Here is a 22615-nt window from a genome sequence, read left to right on the forward strand (position 1 = left end):
TGTTGAGCATACCGCAGTTTCTTCCTCTCGTACGCCTCATCTACAGCATCCTCCCATGGCTCTGTTAACTCTACCAGGTGAACAAGGCGTGCTGACCCAGACCACAAGACAATATCTGGTCGAAAGTTAGTGGTGGCAATCTCAGGTGGAAAAATAAACCGTTGACCAACATCTGTCAGCATTTTCCAGTCTCTAACAGCTTCCAGTTGTCCTGGGCGAGGATTGGTTTTAACACCTTTTCTTGGTGGTTGCTCTCCTGGGCGGAGGAATGTTGTCTTTTGTGTGTAATGTTTTGATGGAACAGGTGGCAACTTATTGGTCAGGTTACGCTTGTCTTCCATTGCTAAGGCCAAACATCGCAACACCTGGTCATGGCGCCAAGTAAACCGACCTTGGCTAAGAGCCACCTTACATCCTGTCAAAATGTGCGTTAATGTTGCAGGTGATGAACACAAAGGACATGAGGGATCCTCGCCCACCCAGAGGTTTAGGTTCTGTGGTGATGGGAGAACATCATATGCTGATCTGATTAGGAAACTGATCCTGCTCTGTTCCATTGTCCACAGGTCTTGCCAGCCGATCTTCCGTTGTTCCACACTCTCCCATCTCATCCATTCTCCCTGCTTGGCCTGGGAAATGACCTTTACACACCTGATCCTTGCTTCCTGCTTTTGCACCTCACTGACTACCAGCTTCCGCCGTTGAGCTGGGGTTGCCTTGCGCCATGTAGGAGGAGCTGAAAAGAGACCAAAACCTCCATTTCCATGCTGAACTTGCCCCATAATATCTCCGATTCGAAGGGCAGCCTTAGCATCTTCCACAGCTTTCTTTGCCTTCCATTTTCTTCAAGTTTTCAACACAGGTGCTACCTCCCTTACGCATTTGTCGCGTGAACCTACTTATGTCATTTCCAGTCAGACTTTGGCGCACTTAAACTCCTCGGTTAGAGCAGAGATTGGTAGCTGCAGTATTCCTTTACCATAAAGTGGTGTATGCATATATGGTAACCACTGGAACGTTTAGAATAGTTCAGTAGATCTGTGCACCATGTTATCTTAGGGACAAAGAAATATATGCAAAACTTTGAAAATTATCTCAAAATGGCAATAGATCATATCATAGTAAAATTACACTTCATTTTAAAATTACGCATTGTATACAAATATCTTTAAAATTATTGTACCAAAACTATTAGCAGATTATCAAACAAGACATATATTTTCATAGACTTTTTTTTAAAACAGTGATGTAACCATGGTGAATGTACCTTATAGCAACTTCCACTAAGTCACCCCAAGACCCTTTGCAAGAAGAGCATTAGGTAACAAGTGACATATACAGCCTGTCACAGTATAAAAAAGTAGGCAGATGCCTCCAATACCCAAAGATTTGGATAACATTGCCACTCTTTGTGCTAATTAATAACTTTAACCTCATTCTCAATTGAACAAGTGATTCTTACAGCAAGTCTCCAACAGTTTAAGTCCTTCCAGGTTTCCTGTGACCCTTAACCAATATATAAGCTCACATTAAAAGCTTGAATGACTCTATGATTGTCTAAACTCAAAATCTGCATGAAAGCTGCTTCAAATTGATTTTAATGACTGACTGATAGGTTACTACAATATTTTGCATTCATGTTGCAACATTGCAGTTGCTACAGTAGTTACCCTGTCTACTGCATTCCTCAGAAAGACTGCTTATTATCTGGTAAATACCGTTTACAACACAGACAGACACATTTTTTAGAATGCATTACACAGCTCCTTCTACCTGCCTTTGTACTTAAATAAATCTGTTTGAAAGTCTTATTTAAAATGCTTATTTCACATATGCAAGATAAAGAAAACCATAGGAAATGCTTAAACATGTTTAAGTGTGCACATTTTTTGAGGTAAAAAAAAAAACAAAAAAAAACAACAAACCTGGAAAGACCAATAAGGTTAAATTTTGCTCTATATCCTGAAATAATCTGTCACCCATTTATAACAAACCACATTACAGAAGCTACTTCAGAGCTATGAACAGTTATATTATAGGCATAAAATGTACGTGAAGGAACACAAGGAAAGTGCGTGTGTGTGTGTGTCTGCACCAAAACCTTGAACAAGTAATGTAAATAGATACAACAGATATACATAATCATGTTGAAGATCATAATGGGTGAAAAGTATGGAAGAGTGGGGGAAAAAAGTAGGGTTGCTTTGCAGTGCATAAGAGTGGCATACCTTCCCGTAATGTGGAGAGGGGACGTCCTTCCCTGTGCTCCTTGTCTCCAGGAAGAAACTGTCCGGCTCCTGTTCCGGAGTCTAATAAAATGTGGTTCTCATAAAAGCTTAAGCCTGCAAAGTCTCCTGCAATTTCACAATCCTCAAAGTCTGTGGTAACAGTGTCTTGTATCGACTGTAAAAAGGTTCCGTCCAAGACCAGGGGTGAACCGGGAGGGGAAAGTGAGGACAACGAGGATCTGGAGGAAAGTGACGTCATCGATTTGAAAGGCTCTGTCGACTTTACTGTGTGGCACAGAGCAGGGGATTCAGAAGAGTCTGTGAAGCGCATGTTCCCATGGGACTTGACCACCTCATTCTCATGAATGGTGGTGATGGGTCCCGAGGGAATGTAACCAGTCTTTTCTTGCAGCATTAGGTCCAGTTTGTACTGGTAGTCCAGGTCCATGGTCTGATCTGCCTGGTTGTAGTAGAGATCAGTGGAACTGAGGGAGTTGAGAGAGCCCCTGCTGGAGGTGTTGAGGGAACCTCGGCTGGACGCCAGCGAGCCCAGGCTGCTTCCTGAAGACACAGACAACGTGCTAGCAGAGAGGCTGGGGAAAAAAAGTAAAATAATTTAGATGTTAATTTATTGGCACACTCACTAGAGGTTTTCTCAGACAGCTTGATGAAGCACTTGTAAAAGTGCTCGCAGTAAAAAAAGTGCACTCAGTATGTTAAGTTTATAATGTTGTAGAGTAAAAGATCATATATTATTAATATTCGTGTATTCTTTAAAGATTAGATGAATATTCTAATATTTTACCTTTTTAACAAAGGACAGGCACAAACATGCATATCTTGTTTTCATTTTAGGCAATGCTTGTTGAAATACAAATATTTGGATATCTGTCACAGTACTATGAAATTGCAGACTTGTAGCCACGAATCAGTGTTGTTGCATGCAAAGCTGGTAATGGTTTATGCTTTCCCACTGGCAGATTTAAATACTGTGCATTTTTTGTACCAACACACATTCATGGTAATTACAATTATTTGAAATTATGACAAAGTCAGTGGAAGTAGAAGAAACAGACTTTCAGTAATTCTTCTCATGTTTGTCCAGGTATCTAGGTACCTTCATCTCCAGCCTAGACTAAAACTGATGCAGCACACAAGGGTACCAAGTGTACCAATTATTGGTACGTAGAATGTAGATCTTTTTTATTAGGTAGTCCAAGATTAGGTATAAATCAGGCTGTAAAACCATACATAATTGTTTCACTGCAATATGTGCAAAATTCTTCTCTGACAGCTTTTATTTCTTTTAGTTTTTTAATTGTATCCACAAAATTAACTTAATCCCCCCTGGATGTGTACTGCCCCTGTGGACAACCTTGCTCTTTTAGATAAAACCATCAAAAAAAGAGTAAGACATTCCCCTGCTGTTTTCAGAATATGTTAGAAAGCCTCACCTTTTAAGCTGTGAATGTAAGAGTGTTGCAAGTCTTGTGGACTCTTCCAACTTCTGCATCAACTCCCTTCTCTTGTCTTGTAATTTCAGTCTAAGAGAGAAAAAAAAAATGTAAGAGGCTGCAGGGACTTGGCTTTTCAAGCTTAAAAGGTAAGCAGATATTGAATTACAGACACACTATGCACTGTGCAGGAGCCACAGGAACCCCTAGTTTTTCAAACAGATACGGTTTTTAAAAAATGCTGCCTAATTCTCATGAATTTAGCTGGCTTTACACATGTGTGTGCCAACATGTATATGTTCAAGGATGAGCTGGGACGTTGGTCTTTTAAATATGTGGGGACTCGTTCTGTTAAACTCAGTACCTTAAACAGTGTTTGTGGATTTTGTATCCAATTTGTATTTTCACCCCCCAAATCAAAAGTCATCCTTTGTACTTCTATGGAAGGATATTTTAGGGAAAATAAAACCTTTAAATGTCTTGCACAGAATTCCATAGAATGCTTAACCCCTTTGCAGCCTCCATTGGCTATGTTCGATTTCCCTGCTGCCGTGTTTCCATGTTCAATTTTGTGCTATGCGTCCCTTCTCAGCTATGTAAATACGACATTCCATAATTAAACTGCACCAAACTTTGTACAGAGACAATCATGCCCTTTGCAAACCTACTAGACTTCTCGGTTTACTTGCACAGTTTGATTGACAGGCTGTTCGACCTATGACAAAAAAGGTTAGGCTGTAAAGGGGTTAGTGATTTATTAATATTAAAACAAAAGTTAATTGGTGTTACTTTTGTTGTAAGGTTCGGCTGAAACATAATAACACTGTAGGAAAAGTTGTCGGATGATTACGAAGAAAAAAAAAATATCCCAAAAGAGAAACTGAGGGGAATACACTTCCAAAAGCCTGTGAGTTTCAGCTACAGTCAGCATATTATTTGAGACTAGTTGTTGTGGTTTGGTCAGCTATTGAAAACTCAACTGTTCAGAGCTGCCTTTAAAACTGTAGAATCGTCCCTTGTTCTTTTTATGTGAAGCGATGTGATGTAAACACATGAAGGGTGCTATATAAATAAAAGACAGATAACATCACAGATCACAGGAAGTTTGCTTCATAATAATGTCTGTGATTCCTGAACTTCCGATTTTTCATAAAGAATGACAACAACATCAAAGTGTTTGATCATCCATTCCTGGCAAAGCCACATACTGTAAGTTGTTTTGTCAAAGGCCGCAACGGTTACTATATCGACAGGGTCCAACTGAAAACCCGGCAGCAGCACACTTACCTCTCAGCTAGTGCCTGGCTGGGTGTGCTCTTGACAGACAGCAAGTCCTCTTCTAGTTTTCGGCGCTCAGTCTCCAGGTGTTCGCGCTCGTCCTGCGTGCGTCGACGGGGCGTCACAAACTGCAGCTCCTTCAGGAGCTCCTCCTTCTCATTAATCAGCATCAGTTTCTCCTTCTCCACGTCCAGGGCGCCCGGCCACGCCTCACTCTCCATCTTCGCCAGCTCAATCTTCAGATTAGCCATGCTAGAAGCAAAACAAAGCTTCAGCTCCAGTTCCCTGCTACTCGGAATACCGACGGGTTTTCAGGGTAGCCACATTCTTTTGGTAACTGAGCATGTCCACATATACCCCCAGCACCTTCAGTAGCAATCTGTTATGCTGCCATAAAGTGTCATATCTTAAAATAACCATCAGGTGGTGCTATTTATTCGTGAATAACAGTAACAACGGGAATGATTGAACACACAAAATAAAACATTAACCCCCTCTCTACTGTGTAACCTGACATTTTAAACAACAGCTTTATTAGCCATGGCATACTTTGCTAGGTTAGAAGGTAGAAAGAAACCGTGTGTGCATATACAGCCTTGAAACTACATTATGTATTTTAATTTGTATACAGCCTCTCAGCTAAATCAAGGTAACAGAGCTTTATGAATAAAGTAAATTGGTGTTTAGAACATTTCTTTACAGAGGACCAACAGTACCAGGGACAGAATAAACATACAATCTATTTGAACTGTCAAATGTCAATTACCTCTGCTGTTGCATATACCTATACTTTAACCAGTTTTCTGTTGGGTAATGTGCTTGATTTCGCATGACAGTGCAATGACAGCTCTCATAACATCAATGAAGTTAAGGAGGATAGATATAACAACATCTAAAAATAACAATAGTGGCAATGCCAGCTAGATTTATATGGATGTAGAGATTATAATTGAATATTGAGTTTCGTAATTCTTTGAAGATTGATATATAGTCATTTCCCAGCCAGAATTGGGGTTAAATACAATTCTGAATACACAAGTAGCCCTCAGGACTCTTCACCAGTCAAGCTGCTGCTGCTGCTGCTGCATTCTCTTCTCAAACGGGTAGCAATAACAGGGACGTTTCTGAATACTGGGATACTGACAAAAATACCTTCGTTTGGCTTCTTCATACTGCAGACTTAGCCGGACCTTTTCCGCGAGGTTCCACCTGCTTCTCAAGCCAAGCTATAACACAGACAAAGAGAACAATTATAAGCCACTGACCAACCAGATAGCAAAAATCTATCTGAGATAACGGTGTCTATAGATCCTGAATTAATTAAAGGTCACCTGGAGTGAAAGACATCTTTCCGTGTCCTTTGATTAGCATATACTTACCGGTGACAACCCTATTTCTTTTACATTTTTACAATACGATATATAATTTTATCTTATTCACCCCCACAATGTGTTTTTTTGGGACTGTAGCATTCTCCAATCACATGATCAAGTCTGTCACTGAAAAACATCACAAGTAACTGCTTTTAATACATTATCTATCTCCCCCCCAATTAGCATTCTACTGTGAAAATCAGCCCAGTGTGATATCGTGCTCAATAAGCAGCTTATTTCCCAGGATGATCTGTACTTGACTTGGATTTCTGTCATATGCTTCAGTATTAAGCACAAGCATTTCAAAAAGCCTGAAAAGAGGGACATTCTTTAGCGCAGCAAGGAAAAACACTGTGTATGTTGCATTACAGGGGAGAGAATGACTGCAGCAACACCCAAGTTTGACTTTTTATATGTAAATCAGAAAGGAAAAAAAAGTGCAAAACCTATCATTTTATTTCCCTAAAATATCCCAGTATTTACAGGAAAACTTATTTTCAGAATAAACAGCACTGGTAGAGAAGACACTCTGATGGTTAAAGCATTGCAATTGGTTGAGTATTTCTAAAACACCAATCACAATGATTTATAGAGGATAAACGCTATCTCACACAGGACTGCATGACAACACTGCATACACTGCTCTGTTGATTTGTTTTGTTGTGCATATCAAATCAAAACCACTATAACTGAAAATCTTGGAAAATTGTCCAATTAGGCAAATTAGTGATTGTTTAATTTAATTGATGACTTTAACAGGCCACACCTGCAGTTCATTTAAAACAGTAAGAGAAAAGGAACTCATAGCCACAAATGGTAAATGCATGAGACTTTTTAGAAGTTGTTTAAGACGCCTAATTAAAACAAAGAGCGGTCTAACAGTTTCACACACGAGTGCCTATTGTTTCTATGCTGCTGATTGCTGACCGAAAATTGAAACGATCACACCATGAGGTCTAATACATTTCCACACTACCGTACATCTAAAAAATAAATTCTGTCTGGTCTCAAACCCTGCTCCTTGATCTGCACATCTTTCAAAAGCTGTAAGAGACGATTGATTCACTAGCTTCTATATAACACCAGGAGGCAGTTTATAAGGGAATGGTGATGCAAACACTTTTAGTAAAACTCTCCTCCCACACTCGCCTCTCCAGAGATGTCAGTCTGAGAGCCAGCATCAAGCCTTTGCCTGGACAGGGAGAAGTGGGACCCTGCCACGGTGGACCGTAGATCAGGGTCGATGAACTGGTCTGAATAGAATTGCTCCTTTAACTTCACCAGGCTCTGCGACACCATACAAATACAAAAATAAAACATATTAGCATAAAAGCCACAAATATCCCCATAGACTGGCTGGACATGCTTTAATAAATAATAACATAAAACAAAAGCTATTTTGAATTCATTATAATATAGAAATATGGTGTTATAAAATTTCTTAGGACAACAGTTGGTTACATGTTTTTATAAGTTCATAACATCTTAATATCAGTAATTATCACTCTGAAAAGGGCATTTATACAATTACACTGTGTAACAATTTTTTATTTTTTTTTGGTTCCTGGGTAGTAAGTGTTATTTCCTAATTGCTTATGCCTCAGAAGTATAGAAAATGGCTATTATTCCCCACAAACTTTGCTTTTGTGACCAGGACAGTGATATTTTGAAATTTACCTATTTTCCAGAATATTCCAGATAGATTCAGTGCTGAGTAAACTTGGAGTAACATCTATAACTTTCTAGAACTTTCCAGTAATATAAATAGTAATATAAATACAGGGGCCTTAAGCCCACCAGTTCAGTTTAGTTCCAGCTGCCTAAATGGATACATATCTGCATTTTTCTGAGATGACATCAAGAGGCTGCAATGGTGGCATTCCTGATGGGTCTCCAAGGCGGTTTTACCAAGTTTCCCTGCTATCTTTGCCTTTGGGACAGCAGGGACACCAAGGCGCACTACCACAGGCGGGACTGGCCACAGCGGACTGAGTTCTCTGTGGGGAGGAACAACGTCAAGTGGGAGCCACTGGTGGACCCCCAGAAGGTGCTGATGCCACCACTGCACATCAAATTGGGCCTTATGAAACAATTTGTCAGAGCTCTAGATAAGGAGTCAGCAGGCTTCAATTACCTTCAAAACTTCTTCCCTAAGCTATCTGAGGCAAAGGTCAAAGCCGGTGTCTTCGTTGGACCACAGATAAAAAAGATCCTGGAGTGCAATGAATTCCCCAAGAAGCTCACTAGTAAGGAGAAAGCGGCTTGGAACAGCTTTGTCGCAGTGGTTCGGGGCTTCCTGGGCAATCACAAGGCCGAAAACTATGTGGAGCTGGTTGAGACTCTGGCGAAGAACTACGGCACAATGGGCTGTAGGATGTCCCTCAAAGCCCATATCCTTGATGCTCATCTTGATAAATTCAAGGAGAACATGGGAGCGTACTCGGAGGAGCAAGGCGAGCACTTCCACCAGGATATACTGAACTTTGAACGCCGCTACCAAGGACAGTATAACGAGAAAATGATGGGAGACTACATTTGGGGGCTGATTCGTGAAAGTGATTTACAGTGTAATCGTAAATCCCGAAAAACTACTCACTTCTAAATCTTTTGTAGTCATTTTTGTATTACTTTAGTATAAATACATGTTAATTTGGATTCATATGTTGTTTTCTTCTGACTTTATGTGAACAAAAAGGCCGTTTTCTCATTGGAAATAGGTACATTTCAAAATATCACTGTCCTGGTCACAAAAGCAAAGTTTGTGGGGAATAATAGCAATTTTCTATACTTTTGAGGCATAAGCAATTAGGAGAGGAAAGGAAATAACACTTACTACCCAGGAACAAAAATTGTGTTACATAGTGTTATTAGGGCTGCAACAAAGGGTACATATTGTTCGATTCTTCGATGATACTCATTTGCATAATTTATTGGTGATGTCACCGTAGCGACTTGTTTATATTTGATTGAAAATCCTATTTTACAGGTAATCCATATAAATAGATTAAAACATTTACAGGTAGTTTAAAAATATGTTACATAGAACATTGATCATGTTTTTATAATGTAAATAAAAATACACATTGTTTATTTACACGTAATCGAGCCTGCTTGCGATCTATACAGCTTTTTTACAGTATTGTAGCAGCACAGACTGCAGCGGACAAAGCTTGATTTAACAGTCACTGTTCCAAGCCGTTATCAGTCACATTTTACTACTTCTAAAAACATTAACAATACTAATAATAATATGAACTTACACTTGTCAAGTGACCCCAGAGATTGGTTATACTTCCATGAAACGTGTCGCTTGCACAGTTTGCATTCAACTTTTTTTTTTTTTTTGTCGTCTGGGCATTAACAAAAAAAAATCCCAAACAGTAGAGGGGTTTCGAGACATTTCTTTCAATTCAGCTGACACTATACAACGCTTTGCTGTCGAGATGGAGAATGAAGAGATTTGCTTCTGGTTAACACGAGCTGGAGGGGCTTTTCGAAATTAAAATTATTAGTGTTAGCGTATACTTTGTATGTTTCAAACATATTCTACCATAGCACTTCTCTTACACTGTCTTGCACACTAGGTATTCAGTATATATTTTACTGCAACAATACAGCCACTAGAGGGATGAGCCCACTGCTTGGGATACTATAGCCTGCTCCACACACGGCAGCGGCACCATGTAGAGTTGTACATAATGTATAACGATTTGGTAACAGATTTTTTTTTAAGTAATATGCACTATACAAATCAAAAGATCGAATTTTGAATGTGAGTGACATTTAATGTGTGATCTATAGTTTTCACACATTGCCAAACGGTTTCTGTTAACAGAGAAAAGAAAAACATACAGTGCGTGAACCCATCTGATGACCCTTTGAAGGTTTAAAACAATCTTCGAATCCTTGGCTAGCAAACAAACCTTCGAACACAGCCCTAATGATTAGTAATGTATTTTTAAAATACTTACAACACTTACCAGATTTAAATGTTGATTACACTGTAGGAACACTTTTATAAAATAAACAATAGATTGCCTTTTCAGTTTTTAACCTTTAAACAACTTTCAAGCGTTATACAATATGTCTACATTTTCTTTGCTCATCTGAATCTTATTCAAATATTGTCATAACATTTTCACAAAATATTTCATAAAGATAGGCCACAGTACCTGCATCAGATCCTGCTTCTCTTTCTCTCCAGAGCTGATAGCTTTCCGGATGGATTTGAGCTCACTCAGAATGGCTTTCGCTTCCTTCAACTCGTACCCACACTGGCCTCCACAGATTTTTTGGTCAATTCTAAAAGAGAAGGAGGTTTTCAATACTGACCATTCCGTCTTCCTTATCATAGCTGAAGATTCTAGCATGGTCTATGAGGAATGTGCATGTTCTGAGACATGCAAAGTCATTGAATAAAGATTACAGCTGGGGATTCGTAGCTCCGACTGTGCTGGTTCCTCATGGATGTATTGTATCTTCACAGATTATTAATTCACTTAAATCAATTTCGGCTGTAATGATCAACTTGAAAATAAAAAAGTGCACTTTTTTTCCCCCCCTCTCAGCAAATGAAAAGTAAACTAGAACTGTTCTTTAAAATTTTTTAAATGACTTTGCATGCAGAATCAGTGATTTTTTTATGTGCTTATTTTTCAGTCGGCTATACGGTTTATTGTGTGGTCTGCCAAGATTAAAAAAAACAACATTCAGCTAAGCTACCTTTTGTTAATAATAATAATAATAATAATAATAATAATAATAATAATAATAATAATAATACAATGTAGTACACATACATACTTGAAATCAGTGGTGCACAACCCTCCTGGGTTTTTTTCTAACCATACTGGTTCATTGGACCAATTAAGCTTCTAATAAGGTCCAGTAAAGTACTGTAGGGTGCAGTTAGAATTAAAACCTGCAGGGACACCAGCCCTCCAGGACACAGTTGTGCAGCACTGCTTTAAATAATACCTGTATTTCATAACAAAGTTTCCCTTTGAAGTTATTCAGGTGTTTTTATTTTATTTTTTCATTAATAAAAGGTTCTATAAAGACTGAATGAATGTCTAACAAACACCCATTGTTTGTCTGTGGTGTGCAGTTGCAACCTTTTAAACATATTGTGGATTTTATCAAATTTGCTTGAAAGTAAATCAAGCTGATTTAAAACAATACTTCATTGTTTAGTTAATATAATAAAAACAGTCTGCTTGGCTACCCTTTAATCCAAGCATAACCATGTAAGCGTTATTACTTCAGTCTCAGTGCTTCGATGCCTTTACTGAAGTCTGAATCATAACAGAAACTTGCATAAAAAATATACCTTTCAAAACTAGATTAATTTTTATTGGCATGTACTGCTTTAAGTGAATATTAGAACTACATTTATTTCATTTTTTTAGATTAACGCAGTAGGGAAAGTCCTCAGGCAATGGAATGATCACCTGACACAGTTTTCTGCATAGCCTGAGACGAATAATAAAAACATTATTTTTAATGTATTTTCAAGGCTTGACATATAACATTTCATGTATAAATACAAGGTTATTAATTACATTAAGAAAGGTCTCAAGTTTTTTATTTTCTCCGGTTTTTTACGTTCAACTGCAGGCCAAGCATCCACTATATATACTATATATATATATATATATATATATATATATATATATATATATATATATATATATATATATATAAAATTTTTTTAAATTTAATAACCATGTCTGATATGGAAAGGGAACATTTGAACTGCATAACAATCTCTCAATTTATGTAAGATACTAGCCACGCAATAAATTATTAAATTTACTGGTCAACAAAACATTTTACATGATGAGAATATAACGTTGTTAAAAGATGTTTTAACTAGTGTCAAACGAACATGTAACCTACATATTTTAGCAGCTCTTTGTTCTTGTTTGTCTAAAGCAGGTAGCCACAGGTTAATTTTGTTAACAATCCAATCCAAACAGAAAGGCACCAAAAGAAGTTATTCACCACCCAATCACACTTACTGTTGTAAGGTTTCATAGCCTTGTTCTTTGTACAGAAGTTCTTGTTTCATTTGTGTAAGTTCTCTCTTCAGCTTACTTACCTGTTAAAAAAATGAGACGAGCATATTTCTTTAAAATACAGTAGAATGTTGAGACATTAATAGTGCTGGTATTGCCTGGCATGACATGGCACAAGAAACCTTTCCAAAATGTGCTGCAACAACACATCCAAAATCCTAACCAAAAAAAAACCACTGGGTTTACTTCAAAAGCTGAGGGCATAGAAAGGTGAACTTCACTTGCTCTTACTCTGGGTTGAGCAAACCCGATCTGTGTTGTTAGTCATTATTTAAGGCTGGTTTGCTGAGAAGAAAGCTCACTCTCAGAGAAATCCTGTCCACAAACGGAAAAACAAAAAACTAAAAGGAAATCATGATTTAAACAAAAACAAAAAAAACTGTCTGAAACCCTCGCTGACCGAATTCAATATTGAATAGATCTGGAAACTAGTTAATACAGATTATAAATGCCACTGATTCCGCAAACTGTATCTTTTAGTGTTTATTTAAATAAAAGATACATCTCAGTGGTTTTGATAAACCTTTTGTGTGAAGGTTATAAAAGATTTTAGCTCAATAATACTATAGGCACTTACTTCAAACACTCTTAATTTGTCAAGGTGAACTTACTCTGACTTTTGTAGTTGATATTTCTGCTTTTAGAATGTCAGGGTCATACTTTGTACTTGAAGAAGATCCTGAGAATACTGCAAAATAAAAACAACATACCACCAAGAAATAACGCAGTTAATCATCAGTATCACCCCAGAGTTTCATTTAGAGTCAACAGTCACAATTCAGCATTTTAAATCATGCAGTGCTGGGTACACAACGCTAAAACACACCATCCAAATTGTAAGCTATTTTCATGTGTTCACTGCTACAGAATTGTCTCTACTTAAATGTTGTCATTCTCTTTGATTTTCTTTAAACAACTTGCCGTAAAACTTCAATTGAACGCCCCCGGCATTTATTTGCAGTATTTGCCAGCAGACCCGGTGTGTATTGGAGACCGGTGACTATTTGAGACCGGTGTTTATACTAGCTCTCTAGCTTCACATGCTTCATGCAGTCATTGAGAAGCCGCTAACACACAACCTTGTAGCAACATCGTAACTCAATTGAAACATTCCACCAACTTTGTTGAAAGGTTGTTTGTCAGTGGAAACGAAGGAACAGTTTTGTTTTATTACACAATTACATTGTATTGTACACCTTCAAGAATAAGGCTAAAGCATTATTAGTTTTTTATATGCATTGGTTAACAAGGATACGGTATGCAAAATGTTGGAAAATGAACACGCAGAAGTACAAATTTGTATTTAAAAACAGAATTAGATCTACCATTAATAATAATAATAATAATAATAATAATAATAATAAACAACAACAGTTAAATCCACTAAAAGACAGCCCTGTATATATCAGAAAACGTGTGTAGGCTATGCTTACAACACAATAATAATAATAATAATAATAATAATAATAATAATAATAATAATAATAATAATAATAAAATAGTTAAATCCACTAAAAGACAGCCCTGTATATATCAGAAAACGTGTGTAGGCTATGCTTAATCTACAAATGTAAATTTTTAATACAACAAAACGTTTGCATCTGGCCTACTTTCAATGCTTAAAATAATAATAATAATAATATAATAACTGCATTAATAATAATATACATTACATGTAATGTTTTTTAAAAATTACATTTCTATGATTTCTGAGAGTCATTTTCATCGCTGCCACTTATTAGCAGTTAATTATGCTTTAAGCTACAAATGTCATCTTCCTCATTTTTAATACAACAAAACGTTTGCATCTGGCCTACTTTCAGCATGCTTAAAATTATCAAAACATTTAATAACATAATAACTGCATTAAACCACTATACATTATATGTAAGCCTAACTTAAATTACATTTCTATGATTATTATTCTGAGAGTCATTTTCATCGCTGCCACTTATTAGCAGTTAATTATGCTCCAGCGCCTCCTCATCTTCCTCAACTTCAATGGCAACAGAGGTATTCTTATTGCAACACATCCTTTAAGTCCTGATTTCAAGAGTGACCTTCATACTGTTGATCTGATGGACAACGACACCTGTGCCTTCTGCCAGTTCTGTTGTCAATTCAATGCTTGTCTTCTATCTATTCCTTAAGGATATTATCTTCAAGTATTGCTCATCCTTGTTAGACAGATTTTTGGGTCTTCCAGTTCTGGGTTTGTCAATTACAGATGACTTTATGCAAGTCAAGGTTGTTATAATACTAGATAACACTAGTGAAGGCTTTAAGTAAATTATTGGTGCTCATAATGCAACATGTATAATATTTTTGCACAGCAGGATATATACATACATATATACCTGCCGACTCGAGGAACGGAGGCTGGAGCACGCGTCCTCCGAAACGTGCTCCTGCCAATCCATCATTTTACACACTGTGGATCCACAGCGAGGCCGCCAGACCTATAGTGCCGGAGGACAACACAGACCCGGAGGCTCCACTGCAGAACCACAGGCTATAGGGCACATCCACGTGGAACGCTTTCTTTTATTTTTTAATCTTTTATTTTTATATAGCGCCTTTCATAGTGGACCACCATCACAAACGCTTTACAAGATACGAGACTAGGGTGTGTGAACTATGCATCAGCTGCAGAGTCACATACAACAACGTCTCACCCGAAAGATGGAGCACAAAGAGGTTAAGTGACTTGCTCAGGGTCACACAATGAGTCAGTGGCTGAGCTCTGATTTGAACTGGGGACCTCCAGGTTACAAGCCCGTTTTTTTTAACGACTGGACCACACAGCCTCTCCTACTTTCTGTTTGGTACTCACAACTTGTCCGGGAGCTGGATTTTTCTTTGAAGGCATCGTTCAACCGCACATACTCGTCTAGGGCCAGCGCCAGCCTCTGCTCCTTCACTTGGTAGAGCTCCTTCTGAGTGCTGAGGGCATCTTGCGCCACTGTCAAGTAGTCCTTCAACATCCGCTCCTGCTCCTGCCGCCACTGCTTCCGGGGATCCTCCAGCTGGGTCGTCTCTGACATCACAGACAGATATTAAAAGAGCAACTCCCAACACACAACTCTACTATTCTGTACATGTGGTAATCATCCCAGCAAGGTACTGCAAGTGGAGCAGAGCTTACTACATGGTAGAGACAGGGGCTTACGCTGAGCGACAAGTAAGGAGTTGTTTAAAAAAAAATTAAAACAAAATCATAGTAATAAACATCCCAAGCTAGGCTTTTGAGCCTGAGTATCAAAGTTTATTCCCACGATCAACATTCTCTGTATGTATGACATACAGATAGATGGATGCAAAAACTAACAGGTTCCTCGTTATAAACAATACACACCTGTATTACGATACAATATATCGTGTAACGCAAGTATAACAGTTCCCTGATACACAGTGAATCAGTATGCTCTTGTGTGTGACTGTCATTTATCAAAACATCTCAAGAAATCTCTGAAAGTATATGGACGACATTCAGTGCACATGCAGCAGTACTGCTGTCGTTGGGGAGATCCACCCAATGAAAAATGCTGCGTGGGTCACTGGTGTGAACCAAGTTTATTTCAAGCTGTCAAACAAGAATGGACAGCTTTAGCTTCAATACATAAAAAAAACCTAATGATTGCCAGTAACTTCAGAATGCAAAGAAAACACAAACACAACTTGACCTATAGCTGTTAACTTGACCTATAGCTGTGTGTTGTATGTATTGCACTATTAAACTACTGGAATGTCAGAAGCTGCCTTTCTGACACTTGAAACAAGATGTATATAAGTATCTGTGTGTGTGTGTGTGTGTGTGTGTGTGTGTATATATATATATATATATATATATTTTTAATCTCCAACATTTTCAAAAGATGCCACAGATGTTTTATTCATTCAGTAATTAATCTAAAAATGTCAGAATAGCTGTCAGGCTAGGTTTTAAAGCTTGTTTTAAAATGAGTTCCTTTAAAAAAAATACCACTTTTGGTATTAGTTTAAGAATGTGGCTTGCAATGCTTTACGGAGTTCGCCCTGCCATTTGTTTCACTCAACAATTGTTTAAAAAAAGTTGTTTTTAATCCCCTTTGTTACCTAAGCCTTACACTTTAAAAGCCAGTCTACATGCCTATGTACAGTATGTACATTGTCTGCTATGATGAACAACAAGGAGGGTCCCCCCCCCATCTCATTCAGATAATTATTTCCATAAAATAAACATACAACTACATCCTGCAATTTGAAGCCCAATGTAGTTATTATATTACATATGTTACTGTATTAACAAGCACTTCAGGAAAACCATGTCACTTGAGTGGAATTGCACACTTATCACTTTCCCAATTAGGCTGTGATTAAGCTCTTCATTAGCTGGTCTAATGCCACTGGTAAGAATTATGGAGCACCAAATTGCCATGGAGGTCATGTCCTTTCAGCAGTATTTTCTGCATGGACTACACTTATAAGATTTAAAATGTTGACACATGAGTTCTGGAACTCGGCTTCTTTTAAATAAACCTGCTCATTCGCTGTTTCTACATTGAATGAAAAATGAATATTAGGTGGTGGGTTTTTTTTTTTTTTTTTTGCCTCGAAGCAACCAGGAAAGGAGGTACATGTGCCAACGATTGACAAGAGAATGAACAACCCATTGGTGTAGCACAAGAAGGAAGTTTTAAACAACAGACTGCAGTAAAAAATGAAAAAATAAACAGAGGACTAAATTAATTATACTATCAGAAGGTTGGTTGAATTAATTTAAATCAATTACACAAAACGCAATACAGAGAACCAATCTTTAACCTTTGGAGATTGGATTGCAGACTGAACCAATGGGAGCCCCTGTTTGATACTGGAATGAGATGGGAGTTACAGAAGCAAATGTCCCACAAGGTTCTTGTTAATAATTTTGTTAACTGTTTAAAATGCATCTTCTCTATTCTCTTACAGTACTATCACACATCAATTTCAAGATACAATCCATTTCAATGCAGAACCTTATTTTGCAACATTTGTTTTTATTACCACAGTAAGTGGAGTCACAGTAATTCAGAATACTGTTATTGTATAACCACTTTACAAACACTGTCGTTAGACATAGAGTATCTGTTAACAAGCAAACGGTTTCCAAAGAACATCTAAAGAGCTCCTTATTAGACACTGTACTGTACACTACTTTAGGGGTCCTGTAACGTGCCCCCCACCCTTTCATAGAGAGGAAACCCCACCCCTCCACTTTCTTGAAACAATACAATTTAAAAAAAGCCGGCACCAACATTTAAACAGGAGATGACCAAAGCAGCCATCAGTCCTCCCAGGAAATGCCTGAGATCAACTGAAGCAGCCAAACTCCAATGCAATTACAGAGAAATACAGTAATGAAGTGTCAGTTGTATTGCAGCTGATTGAATTGAGGCTGTGCTCTGCAAATGCAACCTTGTTTTTCTGGCATAGCAAACTCGAACCTGGAGGCCAGTGTTTAGTCCAACATTGAGATAAATATATTATATTGTCAGTTATCATAAGAGCCTTTACTTGACTTGTATGTCAACCGGCAGTTCAAATTACATTACAACTGAATTTTTTCCCCCTCTCTCTCTCAAGGCAACACACCCCTTTTGCACAGTAAAAAAACATTAATTTTGTGGGAAAAGAAACAAAAATAATTTCTCTAAATTGTGAGAAACACACACTTTGTCTTTCAAATATGATGTCTGTTCTTTTAGGCCAGTGTAGTACATCAGAACATCAGTACATCATACATAGCATTAACTAAACAACCAGCTGGTGGTACAAGACTTTTAACTGAACTATTTACCCGAGGTTTGTTATTTATTGTGGGATCAATTTTAACTTCTACTTTCAACACTTCAGACCTTAAAGAAATAGGAACTATAACGCGAAACAGAAAACTATAGGAACATTTATATATACTGTGGTAAACTGGCGGGCAGTCAAGGCTGATCAGCAGCAGGAAGATTAAACCCAGAGGCGGTAACTGCAGTTCAGCACATTCCTGCACTTTTATTAATTACAAAACAAACAAAACAAAACAACCTATTCTGTCCTTCTCTCTCCTACTCTGTTCAGACTTAGCAAAGCCTTTACTGAACCATCTCCTTCTCTCTAACAAAGGAACTGGCTCTTCTTTCATACCATGTGGCTTGGCTTAACTGATCACCAATTATTCAATTAAGCCCCAGCCACATTCTGCGCATTGATCTGGCAGGGATGGGATTTTAACCCCATCCCTGCCATACTTAAAATTAAAAAACAGTTAAAACTTTATTTACAAAAAAAAAAAAACTGATCACACAGAACAAACTATTCACACTTGCAGGACCACTGCCCTGTCACAATACGTATGTCTGTTTTTTATCAGCAGAAGACACTTTTTAATTATCCTAGGCTAATCCTTCTGTGAAGTTAATAAGTGCTGAAAGAGTTAATAATCTATAGTAAATAAACAGCAGCAGCAGACCTACAGTAAAACACAAGGGACTATTTTTGTAAAAGCAGTGACTAGAAAAGGAGTTTAGTCTGAAAATAAATCACATAGGTTCAAGAAAAAGGCTGGCCCGCCACATTCCAGTCAGGTGGATTATAACAAACCACTCTACTGTAGCTGTTTGGCATATCACACTTGACCTGCCTTTGAACATTATAAAAGGCAGGTTGCCTCCTGGTGATTCTAATAAAATGAATCATTTCAGAACACTATACCAAACCAACCTCAAAAAAGAAAAATAAACTTTAAGTGATACTCAGAAAGACAGGTAAATCTGCTTCTGTGCCTTGGAGCTTGAATACGTCAGGCCAAACTTACAGTGACCATGGAAAAGGCCTTTGTAGCTGTCTTCACCTGTCATTCCGTCGACAAGAAAACTTTACCTAGCTTTTGCAAACTGTGCTTACAGCTCAGTAATACAATTTACAACTCTGTTCGAATTTATGGTATAGGTGTGAAATACCAGATTTATCTTACAAAATGTATTCTTGTTTCCTTGTTATTAAGATTCACATTACAGCATTTTCTGGTTTGAGTGATCACGAAAACCAACATTCTACACTCTCCAAGGGACAGAGTTGCACGGAAACGGGTTACTGGTTACACTGAGGCTTTTTTGAGGCTGTAAATAAACCACAATGTGAGGACTAAAACATAAAATGACACACAATTAATCTAAAATCAAAATGTTCACATCTATTGTATACCAAGTGTCTCTACCGTGTAATAATGTATAAGAAATTGACAAACATTTCAGCTAATGCCTGCAGCAGTTTACAAAAACATCTCATATGTACATAAAATGGCCAAGTTAGAATAAAAGGACCATCCTTCCAAAGGGGTCATGTTATATACAAAAATGACCAGCCCTGTAACGTAAAAGAGGCTAAAACCTCGTTTCCATGCACCACTCTACCAAGCCTGAAAACCCTGCTGCCCCTGATACTGCTTTTCCATGTTAATTAAGTCAACTCACATTGGCTGTCCCTGACCTTTTTTTAACCCTTTCCCAAAGCGGGATGGGTGGAAGTACGTTACAACACTGACCAATCAAGAGACTAGTGAGCGTAAACATGTAATCCACACCTCTGATGAGCAGGAAACAGAAAACTTTAGCGAGCAAGCAGCAAACGACCGATCTTGTTAAAAACAACGACACTACATCAGTTGTGTGGCTGTAAAAAAAAAAAAAAAAAGTATTTATGTTAGTTTTTCAATACAATATTACAAATAATACCTGAGCTACATAAATAGGTTAAGTATAATGCATATACCGTATTCCTTCAAATTTAAGACGCACTTTTTAAAGCACTGTTTTCTTCTCAAAAATAGACTGCATCTGCACTGCAGATAATTCACAACTCAGAATTACTATATAACTCGCACTCAGAATTCCAGTCTACTTCAAACATATCACGTACTCACTTTTTCTAAAATGAACATGCTGCAGTAGACCTATTGAAAAATACTGTAATGCCCGACTATAAGTGGTATCTGACAGGTCAGCGGCGAGAATAACCAGGCAGAAATAAATACATAATTAACAATTAATTTGTCCGTCTTCAAATAATAATAAATAATAAATAATAATTTTAAAAATCCCCCTTTGACACTGTGTGCAATGCCACTTTGTCTCCCACCCCCTTCAATTAGTTTGGAGTGTTTTGTGTTGTGTTTAACAAAATGTACCCCAATCTAACACACACAACCATATTTTGTAAATATTTGTAAAAAATAATTCTGCCACATCTCTCACATACATGGAAGACTCATAGAGAGCCTAGTATGTAACGCCTTTCTGAGTATCGGTCGTCATTACTTATTAATTATAATATGTATTAATGTATTAAAGAAAATAAATTTACTAACAAACATGTACTTAAAAATAGGGTATTTTAGAAGTGGGTAGATGCAGATTAATTGTCATTATTATTATTAATATTATTAATAGTATTTTAACTTGGTAAAAAACAAAATCTAATTAACAAAATGAAGAACGGTATTAGAATTAATTGTATATATATAATATAATAATTGTGATATATATATATATATATATAATATCTATTCTTATATAGATATATATATATATATATATATATCTATATATAGATATATATATATATATATATATATATATATATATATAATATATATATATATATCAAATTGCTATATTTAAGAAACTTTCATGACTATTTTTTAAATCATCAAAATGTTTTTATAACTTTTTAACTTTTTTTTAACTTTCGCGGGAAATTGAAGCGGCCTGCAAACACAAAACATTAGATTACAATGTATTGTCATCTGTTAAGTCTACTAATTGCCAATTTAACTTTATGACTTGCTGAAGAAAGATGTAATGTTTCTCCAGTGTATGTGGATGAGTGTGGGTGGGTCATGTGAGTAGCCCAGACCCAACGAAAAGAATCATCTATGGTTGCTAAGGACAAAAAAAAAAAAAAAAAAAAAAAAAACACAATTAAAAAAAAAAAAAAAAAAAAAACATGTCTACGCCAGAATTTAATGTTGCTGGCTCTATATGCGGTACCCTAGCACTAGAATCTAGCACCAAATTTGCACCCCTGAGCATTTTGCAGGCACGTAACGAACACATTTAATCTCACGGCAGTACAGTTCAGCGCTGGGCCCTCTAAAGGGTGGGGGCCCTAAGCGGCTGCCTCGCCCACCTTGTCTTGAGGCTGGCCCTAAGCACAGTGATGCGTGTATTAAAAATCGGCAACAAAAAGACATGACTACCCAAGTACACAAACAGCAATGTGACTGACTGCACAGAAAAGAAACAAAAATGTTGCTGCCCGAGCTCTAATCATCCATGACATACAGGCAGCCATTTTCAAAGAAGCATCATTAGCTTTTATGATTTCAGCATTTCAGTATTAGGCTCAGTTCTAACTAACAGTACCAGCTTGGACAAATTGGAAATGGTGATAAGACTTCCATATTTTTCAACATACCAAGCAATACCACAGTTCACAAACTGGGAGAAAAACAGTGAAAAGTAGCATATAACTGTAATTCTCTGTGTGATAGCAGATGGCTGCAAACTGCCTCCACATGCATAATTGAGGTTGTATATTTGTAAATGCATACTGGATGTTTTATTTCTTCCTCAAGTTGAGGGTGGGCTGCATCGTAAATTTGAGGGTGTCAAATTCGAATGAATACGGTATATGGTTTAATTACTAATATACATACACACAAAGTGCCGTGAAAAAGTATTTGCCCCCTGTCTGATTTTCTGCATTTTTGCATATTTTTAACACAGAATGTTATCAGATCTTCAACCAAAATCTAACATTAGATAAAAGGGACCCTGAGTGAACAAATAACACAACACTTTGATACATATTTCATTTATTTATTAAAGAAAGTTATGCAACAACACCCAATGCCCCAGTGTGAAAAAGTAATCGCCCCCTTAGACTCAGTAACTGGTTACTCCACATTTAGAAGCAATAACTGCAACCATAAACTGCTTGTTTCAGGTCCTGCCACAACATCTCAATGGGGTTTAGGTCTGGGCTTTGACTAGGCCATTCCAAAACTTTAAGTTTCTTGTTCCTCAACCATTCTGATGTAGGCTTGCTTGTTTTTCGGATCATTGTCTTGCTGCATGACACAGCTGCGCTTCAGCTCACAGACAGATGGCCTGACATTCTGTAGAATTCTCTGA

At 37.4% G+C, this 22615-nt stretch overlaps 1 protein-coding gene across 1 annotated transcript in view; it reads right to left on the minus strand.

Annotated features, from left to right (window-relative positions):
- LOC121320575 (protein WWC2-like) overlaps window positions 1-22615 on the minus strand; it is a 70759-nt gene that overhangs the window by 17806 nt on the left and 30338 nt on the right. The window contains exons 3-11 of the mRNA XM_041259030.1: window positions 15244-15447; window positions 13022-13098; window positions 12354-12433; window positions 10506-10635; window positions 7483-7620; window positions 6113-6186; window positions 4970-5212; window positions 3683-3772; window positions 2229-2821 (exon numbers count right to left, since the gene is read on the minus strand). Coding sequence (XP_041114964.1) covers window positions 2229-2821; window positions 3683-3772; window positions 4970-5212; window positions 6113-6186; window positions 7483-7620; window positions 10506-10635; window positions 12354-12433; window positions 13022-13098; window positions 15244-15447 — 1629 coding nt within the window. The remainder of the gene's footprint in view (window positions 1-2228; window positions 2822-3682; window positions 3773-4969; window positions 5213-6112; window positions 6187-7482; window positions 7621-10505; window positions 10636-12353; window positions 12434-13021; window positions 13099-15243; window positions 15448-22615) is intronic.

The sequence above is a fragment of the Polyodon spathula genome, chromosome 1, assembly GCF_017654505.1.
Source record: "Polyodon spathula isolate WHYD16114869_AA chromosome 1, ASM1765450v1, whole genome shotgun sequence".
Lineage (NCBI taxonomy): Eukaryota > Metazoa > Chordata > Actinopteri > Acipenseriformes > Polyodontidae > Polyodon > Polyodon spathula.